Source organism: Aquarana catesbeiana, linkage group LG03, assembly GCF_042186555.1.
Source record: "Aquarana catesbeiana isolate 2022-GZ linkage group LG03, ASM4218655v1, whole genome shotgun sequence".
Taxonomy (NCBI): Eukaryota; Metazoa; Chordata; class Amphibia; order Anura; family Ranidae; genus Aquarana; species Aquarana catesbeiana.
The window spans coordinates 121,849,278-121,876,574 of NC_133326.1; the positions used below are offsets into that span (position 1 = coordinate 121,849,278).

Below are 27,297 nucleotides of genomic sequence, written 5' to 3' on the forward strand. Positions count from 1 at the left end.
GATAGGTCGCCTAATCTGATGAAACCCCGGCACAATGCACAGCATTTTATAGGATGTACACTGACATGCATCTTTGCCTCAGTAGAGCTTATAGTATTAAGTCCCGACCAAAACCAAACAAGCATGTACACTCACTGGGGTCAATGTGAACAGACACCAGGTGCAATCATGTGATTGCTGAATAAAGCAGGAAAATAAATGTATTTAGAGAATAAATACTGCAACACCAGGGACACAGACTGCTTGCTATAATATAGAGTATAACCTGGAAGAAATGAAGCGTCATATCTGTATGGTCATAAAAGAAGCCTTAAAAATATGAGAAAATGCATTTATTGCTAACTCCAGGGACATAAAATTCACAGTAATAGTAAAAACAGTTACTACCATACAGAAAACAATTATGACAGTACATTGCTACATTAAAGGCTTAGGGATCCTATTTATAAAGGACAAAATTCTATTTTGCATTTTTTCCCTTGGAAATTATTCATCAGATTGCTAGATGGTTTTAGTCAGTTTTTGTCTATTAACAAAGCAGACCTGGCAATTACTCCACTTATTTTTACAATACATATAATGTGGATATAAATCCAGAGAAAGCTTGCTGTAGACAGACAATGCCAATTTATAGACACTTTCCTTCATTTATATCACCCTAATGGGCCTGTGTAAATGGGTTTGTGTCAATGTCATCAGTTTGAGACACTTCGGAGATCATCCAGAATTCATGGACAGGTGCATTTGACCTGCTTAAAACAGGTTTTGCACTTCCATAGACTTGTATGGGAATGCAAAACCCATTTGAAGAGAACAAAAAAGTCCATTGACACAGGCCAACTGTAAACAATAACTTTTAATGATAAGCATTAGAAAGAGACCTGCCCTAAGGTGAAGCAAATTCCTCTTCCAGTTTTTACAATATTTTTATAAACTGTCAGGCTTCCAACTTTTTGCTTTTTTTAATGAGAATTTCTATTTAAAATGATCAATAAATAGGGCAAAATAAGATATGATTATTTCACGTCACATCACATCACATTTCAGGTGTGATTTTTATAAATAGGCCCCTAAATTGGTTACATATTCAAACAATTAAAAAAACACAAAAAAAAGGGTTAACTTAAAAACTGTTATGAAAAATATTACATTCTAAAAACTGCATGATGATAAAACAAGTAATACATGTAATCATAGTATTCACTTTACTGATCCATTTCACTGACCTTTATTCATATTTTACTCCATATTTACTACCGGTAGCAGACTAGCTTATCAGCAAATGTGACATAAGTTGGGACAAACTGAAAGGGATTATCAGGGATGCTTAAAGTGATATGAAACCATCATATTTTATTGTAAATGTAGGTTCCTTATCAATAACCTTAATCAGTAAGCCTAACCTGTTTCCAAGCTCTTATTCTTTCTTTGTTAGAGCCACTTCTGCTGGTCTCCTCTTGCCCCATCAGTAGTGTATTTAGATTTTGTGCTGACTAAACTCATGCACCCTCTAATTTAAATATAACCCACCCCTTCCTGTCAAGGCAACACCCCTTGCTGTTTAAGGCCCGCCCTGAAATTTTCAAGTGGGGACACTAGTTCTGAGGGCCTAGGGGAGGGCAATGGATTCCCTTAATTTGCATAGATTTCCTCTCACTTCCTGTTTGGCTATAGGGCAGGAAGTGAAGGGAAATCCCTGCAATGGGACAGGGATGATAAAAAATAAACTGACAGGGGTTATAACCCCCCCTTACTCTATCCAAAATGAAAAAAAGTGTAGCCTATAGTTCTACTTTAAGCACAAATTTCTGATAATTTTATGGAGAGGACTAAGAAGATATAACCATGCCAATGGTGCATCAGAAAACATAGCACAGTGAGGAAGGTTTGTGGTCCAGGATGAGAGGAAAGTCAAAATTAGAAGCAGCACTCCCCCCCCCCCCAGTTGCGGAATGCCAGCCGCCCGCATGCCGGAAGCAGTGAGGCCGCTTTATGGGGGCGCTAGACTAATTTGCCTCTCAGCCCAGTCCGCCCCATAGGACTGGTGCTACACTAACAGTGTAGCGCAAGCCAGCGGGGACTCTTTCCGTGTTGCCCCCCACATGGGCCTTGTTGGCCTAGGCCAGGATAGAACGTTGTGCCCCATACCGCACCAATCTGAGGGGGACACCTATGCGTGCACAACCCCAGGCTTAGGACTACATACCGGTATCCTAACTGTGCCTGCACCCTCACACACAGGGGTTCTGGGATTTGCGGAAGCTGCAGCTGGGAGACAGGCATGCCTGGGAAGAAGTGCTGTTAGCTTTCTTTCTGCAGGTAACGGGGCGTCTGCTCGTCCTCACGTCAACTAGTCTAAAAGTTAAGGGGAGTGCATGTGCGTTAGCGCAAAGCATGATGGGACACATAGTCCCAAAAGATTGTTCACGTGTACCCAGGGACGCACTCTGCTGGTCGGAAGCTCATATGAAAAGAGCAAGGATCCACGATAAGCTGGATAACGGGTAATGATACATGAAGAAAGGCATATTGTTTTTGCTATTTTTTTATAAGATAGCTGTAACTAATAGGTGTACTTAATGAAAAAAGGAGGTTTTAGAACCAGGTCATGTGATATTTAAAAATTAAATATACTGAATACTAGAATTGCATGTAATAACAGCAACACAGTAATCAAAATATAAAGCAACTTTTTTTCTTGGTTAATACAATTTGATATATTTAGTTGAAACAAGAAAAACTGGTCCTTTATTTGCATATAAACATTAGTTTAAATAGAACAACAATATGAAATATTTAAAAGTATCAATATTATAATAATCATATAGACATGTTAAAGTCTTAGCCATATTTTCTACACTTTATATAAGGATTTTAATAGCAAGAACGTAACATTATTACACGAAACTACAAATAATATCTAAACATTTCCATAAACTTATAAAATATCTGTGCTTTAAAACAAATGTCATTGTTATTGTGCATTTGACAGTTGAGTATATAACAGTGCTTTAGACACATATTGTACAACACATGCAAGTTCATTATACATGTCTGAAATTTTGTTACAAGCAGAAATGAGCTACAACAGATCACTTTATCCATCAATAGTATTCAGCATATTAGTTAAAGTTGAACTCTGACAAAGTAAAAATCCTTCCTTGGAATGAAGCTGCCTCCTACACTACAAGGTTTAACTGCTTGTTTAGATCAAGGGGACATAGAAAACATGAATTTTGATGCACCTGTAAATATCTTTTAGTACAGGACACGGTAATTATTGGACCATTGATTATATGCTGCTACCTTCAGGTGATTGGATGTGGGAAAAATATAAAAAAGCAGCTTTGCTGAGACCACCTTCTCCCCCGTGGATCCATATAACCATGCCAGCTCCATGAGGCTCCAGTTTCTTGTTTGCAAGCAATAAAGAGCTCAAAGAGAAGAGAGTAGAGGAAGCTGTGTCTTGTACTGTTCTCCAGGATATGGAATTTACAGGTATGTCAGAATTCCTATTAACATAGTCGTACAGGACAGGACACAGGAATGGATTCTTAGGCCATGGGAAGTGCCCAAGCCATAATTCGAGGGGTGGTAAACAAATTTGTCAAACAGGAAGGGTCAACAGACTGAAACAGACTGTTAAAAGCAGAAGCACCTTTGAAGCGCGCATCAGCAAACGCTCAAACGATTCTAAAAACGTGAACCGATGATCAAGTAATAAATGCTGTAAAAAGCCCAAGAACTTGAACATCTCTAGGAAGATGAGCTCGTGCAGGGAAGGAAAACTTGTTTTCTAAAGGAGGAAGTCCTGAAAAAAGACATAACCACCCAGTTGGGGGGAAGAGGAAGGAATTCCCAAAGAGAGACTGCCCTGTGGCAAAACAAAAGGGAAAACGTGGCAGGTAGCTATAGATGACAGTCCTGACCCCAACCATAAGGTGAATCGTAAATTGTTTGTTACACCTTTAAGGCAGGACATGAGGAGGGAGAATGATATTCCTAAAGCAGTTAATAAGGAGAGCACCAGGAAAGCAAGAACTGACATCCAGGATATTTGTTCCCCCAATAGCGTTAGAAAAAGAGGGGACAACAAAGAAGAAAATAGGGGGAACAAGGGCAAACCTACGGCTGCCAGGGAAAATGTAGAGAAGGTGGCTTATTTTTACTGGGGCATTTTAAGAGATTAAGTCTGTTTTTTCTGCCTGAACAAAAAAAATCAAAAGAATTTCTCCACCCACATAATCGAGGTGGATAGAGGAATCCCCAATGCTGAGATGTGCATTGAAACAAATATCGTTACAGTAAAACCTTGGATTGCGAGCATAATTAGTTCCAGAAACACGCTTGTAATCAAAAGCACTTGTATATCACAGCAAACTTCCCCATAAGAAATAATGGAAACTCAGGTGATTCCTTCCACAACCATTTATTCATAAGTCATTCAGTTTATAGCAATGCAAAAGGTTATGCAACCATAAAATGTCCATCCACAAATGGCAGCCTCCATATAGGGGATAAGAAGCAAAATCCAGCAGGAGCTACAGTGTATAAAAGAGAAGAGGCGTCTCTAAGTGTAGCAATATGGTTACATTTAATGAGGGTACAATATTTAGCAACTCACATGGTTGATGATTAAAAGAGGCACATCCAAGTATGCAGGCACCTGTGGTAAAGCTGTGCACATAGACCATTTCCTGCACCGTCAGCTCTCACCGCTGTCAGTCTGCAATCGTGATCAGGAAGACTACCCTGCAGTAGAGCGATCTGAAAGCGAGGCTTGAAGCGCTCATGCAGCGCAGCGTGGAAGCTATGACGTTGATGGCTGTGAGGAGGAAGGTTTATGCGGACAGCTTTACCCCGGATGCCTGCATACTTAGATGTGCCTGTTTTAATCATCAACCATGTGAGTTGCTAAATGTTGTACATTCATTAAATGTAACAGGATCGCTACACTTAGAGGCGCCTCTCTTCTCTTTTATACTCAGTTGTGATGTGTCGCTACTTATATATGAAAATATCGCTTGTATATCAAGTCAAAATTTATTTTAAACATTTTGCTTGTCTTGCAAAACGCTCTCAAACCAAGTTACTCTCAAACCAAGGTTTTACTGTATTATGTTTGTAAATAAACATATTTATTGTGTGAACACATATACAGGCATATCCCACTTTTAAGTACACAATGGCACCAGAGCATGTATGTAAAACGAAAATGTAATTTAAAAGTGAAGCAATATCTAACTTCACTTCTCAATGCATGTACTGCATTGCAGTAGTCATTTACAGGTGTAACCTAGGCAAGCTGGCCGACCCCAAAATTGGATATGTTGTAGTCCTGGGTCCCCTCTCGGTGGTCCCTGTCCTCAGGGAGGATGGGGTGGTCTCGCTCACCATGACCATGGTGCAAGGTCAGGTTGCTGTAAATTCCGGCCAGTATGGTCTGGCTATGGCACTTGTGTCCACCTGGCTGTTGTAGTTCATGAGAAAGCATAGAGTGCTGCGGCAGGCTGCTCTCCCAGCACTTGTTTATTGTTGCTTCAGCTCACTTTAGCAGCAGCACAGATCGGATAATCAGCATGGGAGTCCGCATCTCCACTCCACAGGCTCTCTGAGGGAGAGCATCGTGAAGGGGCAGAGCTGGGAGACAAACCTGTTATGTCGTCTGTCATTCCGTGAAGCTGGCTCTCATAGGTTGCACCAGCGTGCTGGAAGTATGTCCAGCAGAAGTATGCACCGGAGGACTCTGTGCAAAGGAGGGAATGGGGTTAACTCGAGGGGTCCCAGAACTGGGGAGGACACTGGACTGAGCGGCAATTTATGGAAGCAGGACAGAGGGGCCAGCCGAGGGCGTTGGTGAAGGTCAGACTGAATAGCGGCTGCCTAATTCTGGTGCCTGCCCTGAACAAAGCGGCGCCTGGCAGTGCACCCTGCTTTTTAGGACACGCGGGCCTGGTGTCACCCAGATGCGGGCCTCACCCCCATAGCGAAGCCACTGTCCGTACTTGTGAGACACTTTACGTACACTCGCGGGTATGTCCAAACTCACGAGTGTACGTAAAGTGAGGGTATGTAAAGCGGGGTATGCCTGTATACAGTATGTGTTTAGTCACTATTGATTTATTTTTTGCACTTTTGGTGCTTGTGGCTGGAATTTAATTAAGAGGTTTGTGCAAGATATTTTAAAATAATAATTGGAGAGAAATTCTATGGGAGGGGCAACTGAAGGGTGCAAATGAGCGTATATTCTTGAACATGGGACCAGACATGGCCAAAAAGTCAGGTGACAGGAGAAAATCAGTAAGAATGATGTCAGATTTGGACCCAGGTACCCCAAACAGTACAAGTTCGATGAAGGAGCTTGAGGTGGTTAAATCAGGACCAAAGGAAAGGGAGAATTGTTTACATCTGCATTTGGGCACATGGTTCAATGAATTAGGCTCAGGAACCTTATAATAAAAAGTATCCAAGGCACTGTGGGATATGAATGTGTGATTAAGGGTCTAATAAACAGCACCATAGGTTGTGGTAATGTTTTTCAACAATATAGGAACTACATTTATTTGTGAACAGATAGGGAGGATAACCCATCACGTCTTGTAGGATACAAGGATATAATGTAGTGTGCACGTCAGATCCACATAATAATCCAACAAGACAGGTATAGCCAGGAACCAGTATGTAAACCAGGAAAATCCTGTCCACATTGCAGCACCCACCCAGGATCCAGGCTTCACTCATCATTGTGGTTATACCCCCAAATGGTTCGTCAGGGTCTGGGTGTCATTGGAATGGACCATGGCCCTGGACCTGTAATGCATGCTGTGGCTAACTGACTAGTGATCCATGATCCACTGATCCATGCAGGATCCAGTGCCCGAAGCAAACATTACAGGCTGGCCCTACTGCTGGGGGGTCCAGGTACAGTTCCCTAGGTATATACTAAGAGTAACCGATCCAGCATCTGCAAGTGAGCCATAAGGGAAAAAACAGTCAGATCTTTATAGAGGGAAAGGAAAACTGGTGTAAAACAGAAAAAAAAGGATTCTCCAAAAGGAGAAGGGGTCCATCGCCGAAGAACTCTAGCAAAAACAGGAGCCTCACAGAGTGGGCAGGTTTATATGGCTACACTAGAGGACAGTCCTGGCAAAGCTTTTTGCCATTGTCCAACCATCCGTAGGTAGCTGCCTATAACCCATGGTTTAAGAATCAATTGCTGTGTCCTGTAAATTTATAATTAAGACAATGTTTACCTGATCCTTCGCTCACGCAGGCTTCTCTGCACTGCAAGACCTCTCCCTGCAGCATCTTCTCTAATATGCTCTGGCAGTTAGATGCCCCTGATGTAATTAAGACCGACGTAGGGCCGAAAAGCCCTGAATTGGGCGGGTGAGGACTTCGAGGAACAGCCCACTGCTGAACCATAGGTGAGCATTGTCTGCTGGGGGAGTGTTGGATCTGGTAAGTAAAATTGAACCCTAGACCTCAACAGGCATTTAATTCCTGTAGTGTGGGAGGCATCCCCACTGCAAGGGAGAACTTTTACTTTTCTGAAGGCTGGGCTTCAAGAAATACTATGCAATCACAGATATACACAGATCCAGTTAATTCAATTTACCTTTCTCACCTGTACTTATAATTTGTGTACTATTAGCGGCAAGACATATCTGCCACTGGTCATAAACAAGTAGACTTCTCAATCAATCTGACACAAGCTATGATAGTTATTTATCCTCCCAAAATTAGTAGATCGATATATATATATATATATATATACACACACATACATACACACACGCAGTTGTTCTCATAAGTTTACATACACTGGCAGAATTTATGATTTCTTGGCCATTTTTTTTAGAGACTATGAATGATGATACAAAAACATTTATTTCACTCATGGTTAGTGTTTCGCTGAAGCCATTTATTATCAATCAACTGTGTTTACTCTTTTTAAATCATAATGGCAACAGAAACTACCCAAATGGCCCTGATCAAAAGTTTACATACCCTGGTGATTTTGGCCTAATAACATGCACACAAGTTGACACAAAGGGGTTTGAATGGCTATTAAAGGTAACCATCCACACCTGTGATCTGTTTGCTTGTAATTAGTGTGTGTGTATAAAAGGTCAATGAGTTCCTGGACTCCTGACAGACCCTTGCATCTCTAATCCAGTGCTGCACTGATGTTTCTGGATTCTGAGTCATGGGGAAAGCAAAAGAATTGTCAAAGGATCTGCGGGAAAAGGTAGCTGAACTGTATAAAACAGGAAAGGGATATAAAAAGATATCCAAGGAATTGAGAATGCCAATCAGCAGTGTTCAAATTCTAATCAAGAAGTGGAAAATGAGGGGTTCTGTTGAAACCAAACCACGGTCAGGTAGACCAACTAAAATTTCAGCCACAACTACCAGGAAAATTGTTCAGGATGCAAGGAGACAACCACAAATACCGTCAGGTGAAATACAGGACTCTCTGAAAACATGTGGTGTGGGCGTTTCAAGATGCACAATAATGAGGCACTTGAGGAAAGATGGGGGCTGCATGGTCGAGTTGCCAGAAGAAAGCCATTACTACGCAAATGCCACAAAGTATCCCACTTACAATACGCCAAACAGCACAGAGACGAGCCTCAAACCTTCTGGCACAAAGTCATTTGGAGTGATTAGACCAAAATTTAACTTTTTGGACACAACCATAAATGCTACATTTGTAGAGGAGTCAACAAGGCCTATAATGAAATGTACGGAGGTGGATCGCTTATGTTTTGGTGATGTGTGAGCTACAAAGGCACAAGAAATTTGGTCAAAATTGTTGGCAAGATGAATACAGTATGTTATCAAAAAATACTAGAGGAACATTTGCATTCATCAACCAGGAAGCTGCTCATGGGACGTACTTGGACATTCCAACATGACAATGATCCAAAACACAAGGCTAAATCGACCTGTCATTGGCTACAGCAGAATAAAGTGAAGATTCTGGGGTGGCCATCTCAGTCTTCTGACCTCAATATCATTGAGCCACTCTGGGGAGATCTCAAACGTGCAGTTCATGCAAGACAGCCCAAGAATTTGCAGGAACGGGAGGCTTTTTGTCAAGAGGAATAGGCAGCTTTACCATCTGAGAAGGAGTAAACACAGTTGATTGATAATAAATGGCTTCAGCCAAACACTAACCATGAGTGAAAGACATTTTTGTGTTATCATTCATATTCTCTGAAAAATGGCCAAGAATTCATAAATTCTGCCAGGGTATGTAAACCTATGAGCACAACTGTATATATTTATTTTAGAGACAGCAATTTGTGCAGTGATTATGCGACAACTGGATAATCTCATTACTGTGTCTAGTCCATTCTTACATGAAAAATCTCAGCAGTCCCAGGCTTTTTTGGGATGATGATGATAAAACTTTAATAGTGGAACACCTGAACTGTGTCTAAAAATCAGTTTGTTTATAGCCACAATTGGGCTACACACAGCAGAGATAATAATGTGCTGGTTGTGTCACTTTTTAGAAAGACCTGGTTGTTCAGAGAGTTATAGAAGGGGGAGCAATACAGAGGTCATAATATAAATGTGCACATTAGCTAATCACCCAACTGCATCTACCAGCTGTGTCCGGCTACCACTTACTATTATCTTGTTGATTGCAACTGCAGTATTTCTTCTGCCTGCAAACACTAACATTCTTAGCCAAATAGGTCTATATTACTGTTAAAAATCTGAAAATATACTTACTATTGTGCTTACATAAAATCAGCTATAAATGTACTTGAAGAAAGGGGTTTGCACTGAAAAAATACATATGTCATCAAAGCCTGATATCCATGTTTCTGTCATTTAACATATGATATCACAAATAAGGTAACTGCTCATTTTTATTGTACATGGCTGGTTGATCTGCTTTTTACCACAGCTATTTGAAAGACTGTAATTCAGATATCACAAAGGGAAACCAACCTGTAGGTTGCCAATAAACCATTATTTTTTTTTCTACAGTTACTAAGCTCATCCAAATGGGACTATAAAAATACCTTAAATCAAGAATTATATACCGTATAGACTTATAATCAAAATTAAAATATTGCAAAATAAAAAAACATTTCATTGCATCAGAGTTGCCACATGATCCAAGCATAATTATGAAACCAGCTCAAAGTAGATATTGTGCTTGGTAGGTATCACCAGTCATTATCTTATGTATAATGACATTTGGGGACATGTAGAAGAATTCCTTACTAATAGGTTGACATAATGTGCATTCTGCAGATCAAGGTTAGCTTCTTCAGACACAGTTACACAAATGTCTCATTACGCTGCATATAAAAAAGTAAAACTTAATGTCTGTTATTGAGGGTGCTGACGGGGGCTTTTTAGGTGGAAAATGTTAGCAGGCATGTCTCTCTTGCAGTCCTCTCTGGGACCAACTACAACTTGCCTGCCAAATGGGGGCTGTTGTCCCTGCATATTCATTCTTCAACCAGTTGGTATCTTTTACCCTTTTGTGAACTGTGATCTACATGCTGTGCACATTGCATGCTGAAAGGTTGGGGCTTTTTTGGGGGTCTGCATATGCCTTGTGTTTATGATCTGCCATTTTGACAACCTTGCAACATTTTCCCCTTCCCTCTGTACTAATACAGCATGAATATATCTGGGGGCATGCAGGGACAAGATGGGACAGGAGAGAGGTGCACAACTACTTTAAACAACTGATATGTAAGCACCTAGTTGTTTGCAAGTACTAACCTATAATAACAGGTTCACATGCTATTCAGATATGTACACCTTTATTGGTTTATTATAAAATTGTTATGGTGTAGGATTTCTTTATATACGTTGTAAGGAAACTTTTGGGTCACTGTGTTTGAAGAAGCGAACCTTGATCTGCAAAAAAATGTCTACTTATCAGCAAAAAGTTCCTCTTCATATCCCCTAGGTCAGTATACATAGGAAAATGATTGGTGATACCTACAAAAGACTTTAGGACAATATTTTACTTGAAAATAAGTATTAGGAGGGGGTTTTAAGCTTTATGTGACCTGGATTTATAATTATGCTTGACCAAAGAGATTATCGAAAATAATTCAGTGAGAGATTAAAAATACTATGAACGGTTGAGAGTTTTGATAACAGGTGCATCTAGGATAGTTTGTGATTTAAAAATTAACTACAGGGATGCCAACAACTCCACTAGTCTTCTAGTAAAACATCCAATAAAGTGTTACATCATTTAATCTATACAAATTTAGACAGTGCACCACCCATAAAATGATATGCAATTTTGGCTTGAGACCACTAAGACACATAAGGTGCAGTGAAGAAAATATCTTTTTCTTTTACCAAACAATTTCAGTTAATTTAATCTATGTTGTTTAAAGATGCTTGTACATTTACTGCCTCCCCTTTCCCTGAGAAGTTCTTATGTGATAGCACAAATATTAACAACCTGTATACCCATGAACTAAAGTATATATGTTTCCATGCTGTTACCCTGTATATCTCATTTTTACACATGTTCTATATAAGCCAAGTAAAAACAAAACCACCTGAGTTGGGGGGGGGGGGGGGGGGGGGGGTATGGTCCTGTCAAACATTCCTGAACTACGCTGAGCTCCTTGTGGGTTGTGCAAGGTTCAGACCTTTTCCTCTTTAGCTGCTCTGAGATGGACTGAAGCAGAGGAAGGCCTGTACCCTTATTTTTCACAAGCTACTTGCAAGTTGATAACTACATTCTGCACAATAAAATTATAACATACAGCTTACAGGTACACTAAAATTTCATTATCCTTGACTGCTACTTAAAAAGTTTGTGAACCTGTTGGAATTACTTGGATTTCTGCATGAGAGGGTCCTAAAATGAAGTCTGATCTTCATGTAATTCATAGTATTAATGGCAGACTTCTTTAACAAACATGCACAACAATTTACATTGTCATATCATTTTGAAAAGAGGGTAACTGGGTTTGAGAATTCCTATCAATGAGATGAGTTAAGATGATTGATGGATGAGGAGGAGGAGGAGGAGGAGGAAAACAAAAGTATTTCTAAAGGCCTTAATATGCATCAGTTCATAGTAACACTTTCATGACTAAGCCTATTTCTGACATTTGTTGCTTGCAAGTTAAAATTCGTATTTTTTGCTAGAAAATTACTTAGAACCCCCAAATATTATATATATATTTTTAGCAGAGACCCTAGAGAATAAAATGGCGATCGTTGCAATGCTTTTATGTCGCACTGTATCGCGGTCTTTCAAATGCAATTTTTTAAGAAAAAATACACTTTTTATGAATTAAAAAAATGAAACAGTAAAGTTAGCCCAATTTTTTTGTTTAATGTGAAAGATGATGTTACGCCGAGTAAAAAGATTCCCAACATGTCATGCTCTGAAATTGCGCACACTCGTGGAATGGTGCCAAACTACGGTACCTAAAAATCTCCATAGGCAGCGCATTTAAAAAGAATTAACGGTTACCAGGTTAGAGTTACAGAGGAGGTCTAGTGCTAGAATTATTGCTCTTGGTCCGACAATCGTGGCGATACCTCACGTGTGATTTGAACTCCATTTACATATGTGGGCGTGACTTCTTTGTGCGTTTTCTTTGCTGTGCGAGCTTGCAGGGACGAGAGCGCTTTAAAAAAAAAAAATTGATCACTTTTATTGTTGTCACGAGGAATGTAAACATCCCTTGTGACAGTAATAAGCGGTGACAGGTACTCTTTATGGAGGGATCTAGGGTCTAAAAGACCCCAAATCCCCCCTTTGCACTCTAAAGCATTCAAAACACCCAAAACAGTGATTCTGAATACTGTCACCTTTTAAAAAAACGGCGACATTGGCAGCCGAATAAACCGGAAGTGACGTCATGACGTCGCTTCCGTGTTTACAGAAAGAAGACTGTTCCAGTCCTCCTCTAGCCGGCAAAAGTGCCGGATTGTGTCTCTGGTCTCCCGGTGGGACGGGAGGCCCGGAAAGAGCGTCGGAAGGCGCTGACGTCCCTTCTCGCTCCTTCGGGATAACAGCCGAGCGGCTTTTAGCCGCATCGGTTGTTATCCCTGAAGAGCTGACTGCCCGCTCTAAAAAACGGTACCGGATGATGCATGCATCATCCCGGTATAACCCCTGAAAACCAAGGCCGCATATGTGCATACGGTCGGCGGGAAGGAGGTAATTGTCTAGAGATTGAGGTAAGATGATATTGTAACTACTCTTCCTCAGAAGTCACAATCCAGACCTCATTCAGATTGTTCTATGTTAGGAATCCCAGAAATTATCAATGAATGGACAGTTTTGTAAGGAGGAATTGGTGACTTATTGGCAGCTACAGAAAATGTTTGGTTATTGTTGATAAAGTTATAGAACTAAAAAAACAAAAAGTAAATAATAGAGTCGACATACCTTTTTCAGCATAAATATGAATGTTACACAATATGTTCCCAGTGAGGCTATTAAAGAGCTTTTGTGTTATTAGCTGCAGGGATCCAGACAATTCCAACATATTCACATGCATTTTCTTCCAACAGTGTGAATGTACATATACTTATTTTTGTTCCACTTGTTATTGTTTAGAATGTGAACTAAATATTGAGACACTTAGGTTTAGTTCACACATATGCGATGACAGGCATTGCATGTGATTCGCACCGCACTGCTGTGCAGGTCACATGCAATGTCTGTGCAATGCGAATTTCAGCCATACAAACTGAATGGGGTAAAATTGCATTCGCACCAAAATGGTGCAGGACCCTTTTTGTGGTCCACACTGGAATCAGATTGCATGGGTGTTCATGCCTATGCGATCCAATTTTGCATCTGACAGTTTGCACCGCGGTACGCGGACCGATCTGGGGGTGTCATTAACGGTCTATTGACACCCGCAGCGGTTCTCATAGGGCAGTGTGAATCCGCACTGAAATTGCGCGGGATCTTGCATCGCGTATGTGTGAACCGAGCCTAAACCTGGATATACACCCATAGTTTTCTTTTGTTTAACCAGTGGGTGATGTGAACGCAGGGATCTCTCCTGCTGAGCTACTGTATCCTTACAAATGGCACTCCCCTCCTGCCAGAACACAATGATTAGCGCTTACAGCCGCTGGCTGCGAGTTCTGATTGAATGCTGGTTTTTCAACATGACTGTTTGACAGAAGCAGGTCGTTAGATCGGCTTCTGTTGAACAGAGAAAAGTACACACATACCTAAAGCTTGCCAGATCCTGCTAAACTGGCCAACTTTTGGTACGTGTGTACCTGGATTAACTCTCAAGGACACTCTACAAGAGACACATGGGAGAATGAATTACATCCAATCCTTGCATCTGATCTTATGTCCTTGAATCTTAAGATGTGCTTTTTTTAAAGTGATGTCAGAGAATATACTCCTTCCCATATACCCATGGAAGAAACTTGAGTACAAAACAATAAAAAAAATTCCTAAGCTTTTTTTAAAGCATATTATTTAAAAAGAGGTAAAGTCAGAAAAACTGAAGACCAAAAAAGCTACAGTTATAGGCAAAACATACCATCCAAAAGATTCTGTCCAGGCACAAATAGGAATATCTATACAGTACTCAAAGTATATACCAACAAGGCACACACATTTAACACCAGAATAATCCATACAAGACTTTAAAAAACAGAAAAATGGCACTTGTAATACATAACTACTTATGTGTAGCAGCAAGCGCTTTAGATGAAACAAATGTTTAATACAGTACATATAAAAGATATAATGCAATGGGATCGTCTACTAAAAGCATCTTTGCTGGAAAGAGTCTAAAGGAGGTTACATTGTGCATATGAAAGAAGCTATGGGTTAATGAAGTGCTTAAGACCAATAGGTCCTGGTTCTTAGTGTGAAATCCATCCTAAACATGAACAGAATGGAACTGTGGAAATTAGAATGAAGATAAGAAAAAAGTAATTTACTCTCCTTCATTCCAGTTATCGCTGCATATGTGAAAAAAAAAAGAAAGAAGATAGACAATAAAGTTAGACATTTTTTAAAAACTTATTTACTTCCTGGTATAAGTCTCCTCAACATACAGGCATAAAATTAGATATTGTGCAAAGCACCACTGGGCCAACATGCATCTAGAGGTCTATTAGAAGCAAGCAGAAGCAATTTAAAACTCGCAATATATAGTATAACAATAGTTGTTATAACAGTGGCAGAAAGAGTTAAAGCTGGACTCTGGGATAAGCAAATGTGTAAATACAAGAGGCCGGTACTTTTCTTTCAGTATTGGTGTGCCTTGTGTATCTATTTCAGATCTGTGCAGTAATCCAGTGTGAAATGTTGCCTCTGTGTAGGAGCTTCCTGTAATAAAGACCAGTCCACGGTTCCTCTTTTTTCTTGTGGAGAGTGATTGGACTTGTATCTGCCCGCCCTCCCTCCTATAGCAGGTGGGGCATGCTGGGTTCCTTCCACGGCTCTGCTCTCTGCATAGGCTATGCACAGCACAGTGATAGTGTCACCATTACTTTTACAAAGTAATGTCTAGGTTTGCAAAGCATTGGGTGTATACAAATTTAAATGAAGCTTTCCATACCCAGAGTTCAACTTTAAAGCTAAATTATAAGTTGCCTGAGGCGGTGGTAAAGATTTTGGCTCCCTAGTGCTGCTACCTCCAGCTGTGTTGGATGCCTGGTTCCCCACCAAGTGCTGTAGTCCCTTCAGCAGGCCCCTGCATCACTACGGTTTCCTATAGCGATGTAGGGTCAGTGTGAGGCCACAAAGAACTGGTGGGGGTCAGGCATCTGACACATTCAGGCATGGAATTGTTGGGTGCAGATTCTTCGCACAGTGAGAGGGAGCAAAGATTATCACCGCAGGTAATGCATTGTTTTTAAAGGTAAAAACAATGTTCTTTTACAGGCACTGTGTTAATTTATTTTGAGGAGATTGGGTCACCTTAATAAAATCCAGACCAATGCAATTGCTAAATAATGTTGGAATAAGGTATCCTTCAAAACAATACTTTTTGTTTTCCACTACACTGCATAGAGGCATACTCGAGAGATATACCAAATAAATACACTAAGGTTGGGCTGTAGAAATTTAAAACCCTAAAACCCTCTAGTTCAACCAAGCATATTAGAATCTTTTAAAAAAAAAGTAAACCTTAGGGAAAAATTAAGCTCAAAACACTATCTGCCCTCTTTCCTCCAGGAGGAGCTCTTCTTTCCTGCTACTTCCTGAAACGGGACAAGAAAGAACTCATGGTAAACAATTTAAACCTTTCCTGTAACTTTGCAGGTAGTTGAGTCTGCTCTCTTAGATCTGCTGTTGTAGAATAGTAAGAAAATTCTCCAATAGCAAATGTTCAATCAGACTTTGGATTAAAGGGCATGTATAATGTATTTCTCACAAGTACAGATTTTGCTTTGTCTTAGCCCTGAAGCAATTTTGACATTACTTCCAGATTTTTAGTGCCATTCCATATTTTTATTATTGTATTAAATACAGAGATTTCAAGATTAAGTACTAACGTAAACTCTGTATTTATCTTAATTTGAAGCAGAATTACAGAGAAATATTAAATACTGGTAATTTCTAGAAGGCAGGCTCCTTATTTCAGACAAGATGCTATGTCTTGTCTACAATGAAACAAACTTTTCTGCCAGTTGCAATCTTCTTTAGAATGTACACTCAGTGCCAGAATGAATAATTTTCCATGCGTATGCAGCAGAGTTACGTCAAGCAACACGGCCATAGACCCGGCTGGCAGCCAGAAGAGTAAATGATGTTGGCGCCAGCGAGGGGGCAATTCTGCTGCAAGGTTGCCAACCATCAGTAAATTCACAGACAGTTTGCAAAATGCGAGGATTTTACATTTGTCTGTGAATATCCATTATGGACACACACACTTTATGTCAATAATGGACACTCACAGACAGATGTGAAAATCACAGATTTTACGGACTGTCCATGAATTTACTGACAGTTGGCAACCCTGTTCTGCTCTAATTAAACATTCCTTACTAACTCTTGTTGAGATATCAGCCACACAGGCAGCCACATGCCATGCATTTTACTTAAGGAGTACCCTGACTCATAGAATTGCATTGTGATAAGGAACAGTAAAGCACAAACCCTGTACAGCACTTCTCAGCACAATGCAGAGATTAATAATGTAATGAGAGCTGGCTCTATGTACATATAGAATTACAAACTACACATAGAATCAAGGTTTTATAAATGAATAAATAACCCACATTGAGCTGATCTCCTTTATGTGCATATCTGGAAAAATATTGAAGGTACTACACATTCCCTTTAAACTTGAAATAAGTAAATGTATCTTGCAACAAAATAATCTGGCATGAAATTCATTCTAAATATATGAACCAGGACACCATTTTGCACACACAGACTATTATACATATTCTTACAATGACAGTTTTTAGTAAAAGTAAATACATCTTTGCCACAAATTCCAATCTAGCTGAGCAACAGCACTGTAAATAAACATGACTGTCTAGATAATAATATTGGAGACACATCTTCATAGGATGAAAAATACTGAAACCCCAAGTAATGTGAGGTTTACATAAGGACAGCTGCTGACACGTTTTTAAATTCCAATAAAAAATGCATTGGTTGTATGCAGTTGCAAAGTTTTATCAAAGTGGAACTCCAGCAAAAAACTGTTTGGACAGAGTCCAGAAAGATCGGAACCTCTGTCAGTTTTTTTCTGCAGTGCCCTTTGAGGTGTTTTGCCTTATTCTCTTATGCAGCAAGGCAAACCCCTCCAATGGGGCAGAGACAGTAAAAAAAAAAAAAAAAAAGCTTCAGAAAGGTGCTAACTTTTCCCTACTTAGTCAAATGCAAAAGATTTCCCATCACTTTCTGACTCCATAACCTCATGGAAACAGACAGCAATAAAGACCTAAACATGACTTCCTCACTTTATGGGAAACAAAAGTTTGGGGTGGACTTCCACTGAAAGTACAAAAATATCAGAAGGTACACATGATAAAAAAAGATAATACAATTTTTTTTAATTTCCTTCCAACTGTGAGCTGTAAGGCTAAAGGCTACCTAGCAAACAGCAGACAAACACATGTTTACGATATAGCCATTGATGGATCAGACTGAGCTGGTTGTGATGGTTGGTTTATGTCCACACACAGATAGATTTTGCTGTTGACAAATTACTACTGGAACTTCAACAAAGTGACACAGGTCAACAAATAGCACAGTCTCTTCAAGGGCTGGTTCACAGTTGTGTGACTTCAGATGCGACTTGAGTTGCACAGAATTGCATGACAATGGAAACCACATGGTTTTCAATAGTGCCCATTCACATGAATGCAGCATAGCTCCATTTTGGATAAGGGTTTTGTGCTACTTTGGTGTGATTCCAGAACGATTGTAGCTACATAGAACATGCAAACAAAATCCAAAACACAACCAAGTTGCACTATACAATCGTTTAGAAAATTGGATCAATTTGCAGCTACAGTAGTGTGAACCGAGCCTTATCATTGCTCCCTATGGAAATCTATTTATTATAAAAGTCTAATAATGAAAACTGGCGGTGTGGTGTGGACACCACAGGGAATATTTAGAATTATACATAGCCTCTTACTTTGCCTTAGTCCCTGGTTTGGTGATAATGTTCTCCATAGAGATCAGGGATACCAACACTAATACATGTTAAAGCTTTCCTTATGATAGACGTGCATCAGAACCCCTAATACTAGGACAGACAAACCGACACGTGACGGGCATAAATCTAAAACCTACTACTGCCAACACAGTCTGTACTGTTTAGGAACCTACCTCAAATAAGTTCAGACCCTGAGCTTCACGTTGATTGTATGGTCGAATTATTCCATCCTCATGAATGAAACGAGGAGGTCGAAGAGGAGTTACATCTTCCGTAGATTCTGCTACTCTGAAGGTATACGGAAAAAAAGACTTTGGTTTAAAGGGTGATTATATGGCTGACATACAAAAACACTTTACGAAGATATTAGCTAATTGTATCTGTTATGCGAATAAAACTGGCCATACACATACAGAAAAAAATTGCTACACAGCACAAATCTCCCACCTGCAGCTACTGTATTATGACAGCAGACCCTGCCAGCTGTTAGAATACCTGAACAATGCCCGCACCTTATAAAATGCAGGTGCTGTTTGGTCGACAATTTTCCACACAACTCCTTGATTTTTCAATTAAGGGATGTTGGGCGGGAGATGGCCTGGTTCATCAGAAAGCAGATGAAATTAGCTCTGTGTATGGCCAGCTTTAATTGCCTACCTGATGTCACAACAATCAAAGTTTGTTTTATTATATGATCCTTAGAAAACAGACAGCATGTGTGAAAAAATAGTCTCTTTCTTCTAGGACAGTGGTCTCCAAACTGTGGCCCGTGAACTGGATGCAGCCCTTTGCTTGATTTTATATAGCCCTTGGGGCACTATTTCTCCCACTGATACAAGGCACTATTCCTCACACTGACACCAACAACAGGGCACTATTCCTTCCGTTGACACCAAGAGTGGATCATTATTCCCATTGACACCAATAATGGGGTATAATTTCTACCACTGACACCATTGATGGGGCACTATTCCTCCTACTGACACCAGCAATGGGGCATAATTCCTCCCGTTGACACCAACAATGGTGCACTATTTCTCCCACTGATGTGAACAAGGTGCTAATACTAATGTGTGAAAAGGTCACTAATACCTATGATAAGGGGGCTATTCCTTAACCTACTGACCAGAGGCATTATGTCTTTTTTTTACTCCAACTGACCACTAAGCCTGAGGCACTGTATACTCCCCATTGAGGCTGGGGCATTTTCTACTCCCACTGGCCACAGTCCAGCCCCCCTAAAGTCTGAAGAACCGTAAACTAGCCCTTTATTTAGAACGTTTGTAGACCCTGTTGTAAGAGATTGTGAATTATATTAAAAGAGAAGTAGGGGCTTTGCAAAAAAAAAAAACATTATACTCACCTAGGTGGATGCAGTATCGATCCAATGCTGCATCTCTCCCTGCTAACTCTGCAGTGAGAACTGAGCAATTAAAGACAGTGATTGCTCAGTTCCCCCTCTCCATTCTGAGCAGAGCCGTAACTGTCAGTCAGCAACTCTCTGCTCTCCTCTCCAGCGCTCACTGGAGCGCTGGTCTGTAGAGGGGGTGAGAGGGGTTGGCTCAGGCTCTCAGTGGATCACTGAGAGGCTGAGCTATGGTCAGGATCTTTTCAGAGCCTTGAATGGCTCTGTGACGTCAGCCGACTGTTGGCTGAAAACAGGTCACATGAGTGCAGAACGAACTGCATTCCTGTGATCCATAGGAGTAGTACAGACAAAAAAAGCTTTGGCTGTACTTCTCCTTAAAGGGTTAGTTCACCTTTACTGACTATTGCCAAAAACATCCCTAGGCATTACCGTGTACTCGGTACTTTAGCATGCATGGCTCTATTTAGTAAAAGCATGCTTACTTTTCGTGTTGATTAATTCATTCCTCTTCACTCTCCATTCTGAAGATGGTAGTAGGTACAGAATTGGATTTGGGGACTCAAACTCCCAAACACAAGTGGCTTCATTCCTCACCCATGCATATGCAATCTGCTTTCTAATCCTCTCCCAGAACGCTGACCTGCAAGACAGAGTGGACTGCACATGCGTGGGTAGGGAACAAAGCCAAGTGCTATTCATGAGTTTCCAGGACTGTGCATCCAAGGAGGACATTGAAATGAGCAGTTGAAAAAGTAAGCATGTTTTTTTACAAAACGGAGCACTATGTGAAATATACTGAGGATGCTGTAATCGTACGAAGGTTTTTGGTAGGTCAGTAAAGGTTAACTAACCCTTTATATAACCTAAGTAATATGTTATTTAACACACATAATGGGCTGTAGCTGGATTCTGGACACTGATAAGTCAATTTTTGGTCAGTATTATTAAAATACCAGCTCTCTCCCAACAATATTTCCTAACACTTATAAATACGTGCTTCCAAAACACTCTGCTAAAAATCTGGTTGAGAATAAAGATTCCAGAATTTTAGGACATGATAATTGGCAGTCTAAGGAATTCTAATGATAAAAACATCATTATCCAAGTATTCCAATTATGTTGTCTTTGTAAGCGTTTAAAAGAAAAAATACAGACAAGGGAAAACATTTAAGATAAAGGAAAGCTGTTATAAGACATAAAAGGGTCTGCCTTTGCTGGCGGCTTTCTGGCTGTCTCAGGCTTCCTAACTTTTTAAATCAAACATCCAACAAGTGAAATCAGAATGCCTGATCTACGTACTTGTTATGGGTCAGCGACTCCAAGTATTAAAACCAAAGGGTCAGCATGAGAACCAAGCAACTAGCATTTTCAAAAAGAGTACAGCAAAGACAGCCCCAGATTTCTCAAATTTTGTTAAGTCGATATACCGCCCTCCTAAAACTGTCTGAAAAGCTTGCAGTTATAAAAAGAATTTCTGCATTTTAGATAAACCCATTTATGGGCTGCGTTAGAAAGATGGGCAGGCAGGAGTTAAATGGCTTTACAATAATTACACATCCTTCAACATTTTTCATTTATTTGCTTTGGGGACGTTTAAAACATTTATCTCACACGACAAAGAAAAAGCTTTACAGAAACGGGTAATTTTAAATGAGCTTTTGAAGGGGCAAATGTACATCCATTAGACAAACACAAACCAAATGTTACTAGGAATCTGCTCAATAAAGCTTACAATCTACACAAAATATCCAGAACACGAGACACACACAGAGAGGGCATGTCGGAAGCTGCTGGCGTAGAAGTCTTTTAGTTTCATAATTCACTGATGACTTGAGGGCACATATTAAACATACTGGCACTGAAGATGGAAGAACAATGAGCCAAGAAGTGTCATAGTAAGAGTCTCTGAGCCAGAAAAATCTCAGTGATTACTTAGAATTTGAAGAATCAAGGAAGAGATTCCCAAAGAAGAAAAGGTCCTGCAAATAGAATCTTGACAAAGCAAGAATTATGCATGTCTCTGAGGGTTGAATATATAACATACTTTATTAAACGTATTGGATATTAAACACATTGATAATAGAAAGGAGCTGAGGGGGAGGCAAATGACCAAGCAGCAGCATCGCCAATGAGCTGAAACTGGAAAATTTTCAATCAGTGAAGTTGTGAATAGATGTGGGGACCAATTTGGTCAGAGCATAATTGGTAATGCCAGGTATGTAAGAACGGCAGGACTAGAAGAGGGGGCTGTACTATAGCGGCAAAACATTAAACATCGGCAAGCAGGTGAATTAGTGGCACAAAATCAAAGACTGACAGGGGAACTAGTGAAGAAACACATATTCGCTGTTGTGGGAGAAAATGTCTAAACTATAAGGCCGCCCAATACACCATGCAAATTTCTTTCCTGCAACCATGGGTTGCAGGAAAGAAACTTGCATGATTCCCCCATCAGCACAGACAGTGTTGACAGCGGAATCAGCAATTGTCTTCCCCCCGTCAGGAGAAGAAAATATTAATATATATTAATTGATTGTTTTGTAATATTGTAAGCGCTGTAATTAGATCTATTTTCTATTTGTCAAGTGAAAATCACTTTGTGTACAGCAGCTACCACTAGTATCACCTAATTTATCCTCTTCTAGCGTGAGTATATATATATCTATAGATAGATAGATAGATAATCTATCTATCTATATATATATCTATATAGATATATATATATATCTATATAGATATATATAGATCTATATATATATCTATATAGATATATATATATATCTATATAGATATATAGAGATAGATATATAGAGATATATATATATATATATATATATATATATATATATATCTCTATATATCTATCTATCTATATATATAGATATAGATATATCTATCAATCTATCTATATAGATATATCTATGTATCTATATATCTATAGATATATATATATATAAGAAAAGACGGGACCAATGCTTCAATGCAATTCTTCTTTACTTCAAGATATTTTCAAAGATACAGAAAGTGCAGGTGTGCAAGCCACTGTACAGTATAGAGCATCACTCCTCTTCATCAGGCTTATCTGGCTATGGCTATATATTTGATATATTTTTTTCAGTGATTATCGCTAGCTGCTATAGCAGCCACTTGGTACATTCAGCCTTCCCTATAACTGTTCGAATCTGGGCCCACTCAGCAAGGTTGGGTTCACACTAGTGCAAATTGGATGTATTTTCTCCACATCCAATTTGCATGTCAGGAGACTGTGACTGACTACGGGACAGCTGCGGAGCAGATTGCACAGGGGGTCCTGTGCATCTTCTGGTCCCTTTCAGGTCCGAAACCAGCCAAAAGTTTGGCTCTGATTTGTCCCTGGAATGGAGAACAGGGACGCACCAGACTCCTGCTATGAGTCGCTCTGCAGAGCAGTGTGAACCTAGCCTTAAACTTGCAGAAGCTTGACCTGGCCATATTCTTTTTATGTCTAAACAAATAGCATAGTGGATGTGAATTTACAAATGTAAAATAAAAGAAAACACTTTCACTAAATTGACTAAAGTGGTATTAAACCCAAAAATATAATATATTGCAGCTTAGCAATCATTAGAGGTGGTGGCCGCATTTGTTTTCTCTTTTGAAGTGATTTTAAAGGCAGCAGGTTTATTTTATCTTAACGCAGCAGCTCCCCTCATATTTACATATAATTGTATGAATGGAAACAGGGAGCTGCAGCTCGGCTCAGGTGCAGCCATAGCAAGCTGCTTGCTGTGGGGGCACTCAACAGGAGGGAAGGGCCAGGAGCACTGGCGGGGGACCCAAGAAGGAGAGGATCCGGGCTGCTCTGTGCAAAATCACTGCACAGAGCAGGTGAGTATAACAGGTTTGTTATTTTTAACTATAAAAAAGAGACTTTAGCATCACTTTTAAGGCTTTTTTCCACTGTTTTCACCTGGTAATCTGGCCAGTAAAACACCTCCTGTATTAGGATGACTCCACTCTGGATGAAGGAGTACAGGGGGCACCTTTGGACAGCAGCATTGTTAATGTTGGGGGGATGGGAGCATTAGATATACTAGCAGATGTAGATACACTAGCAAATTGAAGCTGAACTCCAACTAACATGCTATAAGTAATTTAGCAAATTGGGTTGTGATCTGGTGCACATGAGTGTTGCGCCTCAATCCCTATTCAGCACTACACAACAGGATTAATTTTGCACATCCAGATTTTTAACTGAGGCACATCACTGGATAAACAAATCAGTTAAACATAAACTATCAACTTATTAACCAATTGCCGCCCTGCTCCTGCAGATATACTGCAGCGGGGCAGCATGTGCAAGCTCAGTCACGTATATATACACGTTATTGAGCCTGCTGCTGTTTACGAGTGCGTTGTGGATACAATGGCTTTCCATTCATGAACAACTTGCTTACTGTTGTGATCTGTGATTGACCCCAAGCAATCACATGGTACCTGGCTACCTGTACCATGTGATAAGCTTAGCCAATTACAATTAAAAGCAAGCTGTTCATGAATGGGGAACCCATAAAACTCTCATCAGGTGGTACAGTAGGTGCTTGCTAGGAGTATTTCCTTTGGGCTTCCCCCGCCTGCAGGGGGCAGCAAAACCGGTGCATAATAGGTTTTTCTGAAGAATACAGATTGTCTTTGGTCATGAGCAGGAGATTGATCGTGCAGTGTTAAGTGATATTTTGAAGAGCAAAAGCATGATCAATGTCAATTCAGCCATATCTTAAATGAGCAGTGGAAACAGATTAAATGTAGGGGGTAAAGCTTTGCAACCAAATGAAGCACACAAGGCATGCAGAAGCAACCAAATACTTGCTAATCTACAAAGAACACAATTTAGATGTACATGTGACTACCCAAACATGTTTTTTTTTCTCGCCAAATGAAATTATTGTAGTTTGTTAACAAGACTACCAAGCCTGAAGAAGCAGCTCTTGAACAGAGTAGCTCAAGACACATATTATCATGTCTCTTTATTCTAGACTCATCGCTACCCTGACAGTAAAATCAGTGCTAATTGTGCTTCTCCTTTTTTATGGAACATTCATACCTCTGAATCCCCTGGAAGGTGCTGCTTGCCATGTCAATGATTCCACCTGTAGGTCTTGCCACAACACCCACAAGGCCCTTTCCAATCCCTTTGAAGAACCCTGCAGCGCCTTCTTTTTTGGCTCCTGTACATAAAAAAGTAAAATAAATATGAACAAGTAATCACTGTAAAATATAAGCAATTACCATTATATAAAGCCATAGATAAGCATGTGCACGTTACTATATTTGTAGAGATATCTAGAACTACATTAATGGATTTTAGCATTCTCAATAAAAACTGACAAAATTATTTTTTTGGGGGGGGTTTGATTAAAGAGGAAAAGGGCAAAGTTTATCTAAAAAAGCCAACTTTTTTTCTAGCTTTGTATAGCATGATCAAGAAATAGAATAGTGACACATTTTTATTGACATTCAGAAGAAAAGATGCTGCATATTTAGTTGTCTCCTGAACTTGAATAGGGGGATAACGTGCTCTGGTAACAACTGTTTAAAAAGAGAATTTTCCTCTCTTTGGAGAGATTTATTTTTACTTCCTGTTGGGTTTGCAAGGCAGTAAATGAAGGGAAATCTCCCAATTACACATAGGTGGCAAAAAAATATAATATACTATAAAACATCTGTAAGACTGAGTACCCACTAGAGCTGCACGATTCTGGCTAAAATGAGAATCACAAATTTTTTGTTTAGAATAAAAAGATCATGATTCTCGCGACGTAAAATCTTTCGCATTATACAAAAAAAATGGGTTAGTTTTTTTTTTTTTAATTCATTAAAGTACTTTTTCCAAAAAAATTGCATTTGAAAGACCACTGCACAAATACAGTGTACATAATTTATTGCAACAGCCACCATTTTATTGTCTAGGGTGTCTACTAAAAAAAATATATTATAATGTTTGGGGGTTCTAATTAATTTTCTAGCAAAAAAAAAATGATTTTAACTTGAAACCAACAAATGTCAGAAAAAGGTTTAGTGTTTAAGTGGTAAGGCTCCTTTCACACTGGGGCGGTTTGCAGGCGCTATTGCGCTAAAAATAGCGACTGCAAACCGACCTGAAAATGCTGCTGCTGTGTCTCCAGTGTGAAAGCCCCGAGGGCTTTCACACTGGAGCGGTGCGCTGGCAGGAGGGAAAAAAACTCCTGAAAACAGCATCTTTGGAGCGGTGAAGGAGCGGTGTATACACCGCTCCTGCCCATTGAAATCAATGGGGCAGTGCGGCTATACCGCCGGCACAGCTCCGCTTTGGGGGCAGTTTTAACCCTTTTTTGGCCGCTAGCAGGGGGTAAAACCGCCCCGCTAGCGGCCGAATACTGCCGCTAAAACGACGGTAAAGTGGCGCTAATAATAGCGGCGTTTTACCGCCGACACACCTCCCGCCCCAGTGTGAAAGGGGCCTTAAACTTTTTTCACTCACACACAGTCTTTTCCATTGATAAATTACAATGTTTATAGTTAAGTTAAACTGATAAAGAATGTTTTGATTCTTGGCAGACTGCCCGGTTTTTTCCTTCCTTTCTTTTGAGGGCTGTGGCTTCAGAAGAGCAGAGAGAATTCTTTGCATAGAAAGAATTGGGAATGGAAAATTAATCGTGCAGCTCTAGTACCCACCAATGCAGCAGTGCGTTTTTTTGTGTTGTGTTTTGTGGCACATTTTACATACTTTTCGGGTGTGCTGCCATTAAACTCCATTACAACGTGCATTTAATAAAAATGCATCAAAGATGTAGCATGCAGGACTTTGATTTGCTTTCATGATAACTTAAGTTCTAATAGCGTTTAATGGCAGCGCACCTAGAAACACGTGTAAAACATGCATACAATGAGATGCAGAAAAACAAGACCACACAGATGTGAAGGCTCAGCACTGACTTCCTGTCTCTGACTCCCAACACTGGTACAGAAAGAAAAGGAAAAAGTCATCAAGGACACAGACCGCTATCAAAATCACATTTTCTTAGTGGACTGGGAAAGCAGAACTATGACTACGTGTGCCCATCCTACCACCTGAACCCAATACCGCAACCCCCATAAAGCCCCCCCGGGGGGCCTATACATTCCTATTTATTGTTTCTAGTTGGTCCGATAAAGTCATAGGAGCTTGCTTTTCTTTCTCAGCTGCAATGCATAATGTGCAAACATTGCTCAGTCCTGAAGTGCTGGGAGCCCAGCCTGATGACACATTTACCAGGATGGGCTTACAGGAAATGGGCAGAATGA

The 27,297-nt window shown here is 40.0% G+C and overlaps 1 protein-coding gene across 1 annotated transcript in view; it reads right to left on the reverse strand.

The window, feature by feature from the left end:
* VPS13C (vacuolar protein sorting 13 homolog C) overlaps positions 1–27,297 on the reverse strand; it is a 548,274-nt gene that overhangs the window by 31,140 nt on the left and 489,837 nt on the right. Inside the window, exons 82-83 of the mRNA XM_073619118.1 lie at positions 25,079–25,202; positions 18,800–18,914 (exon numbers count right to left, since the gene is read on the reverse strand). Of these exons, the coding sequence (XP_073475219.1) occupies positions 18,800–18,914; positions 25,079–25,202 (239 nt within the window). The remainder of the gene's footprint in view (positions 1–18,799; positions 18,915–25,078; positions 25,203–27,297) is intronic.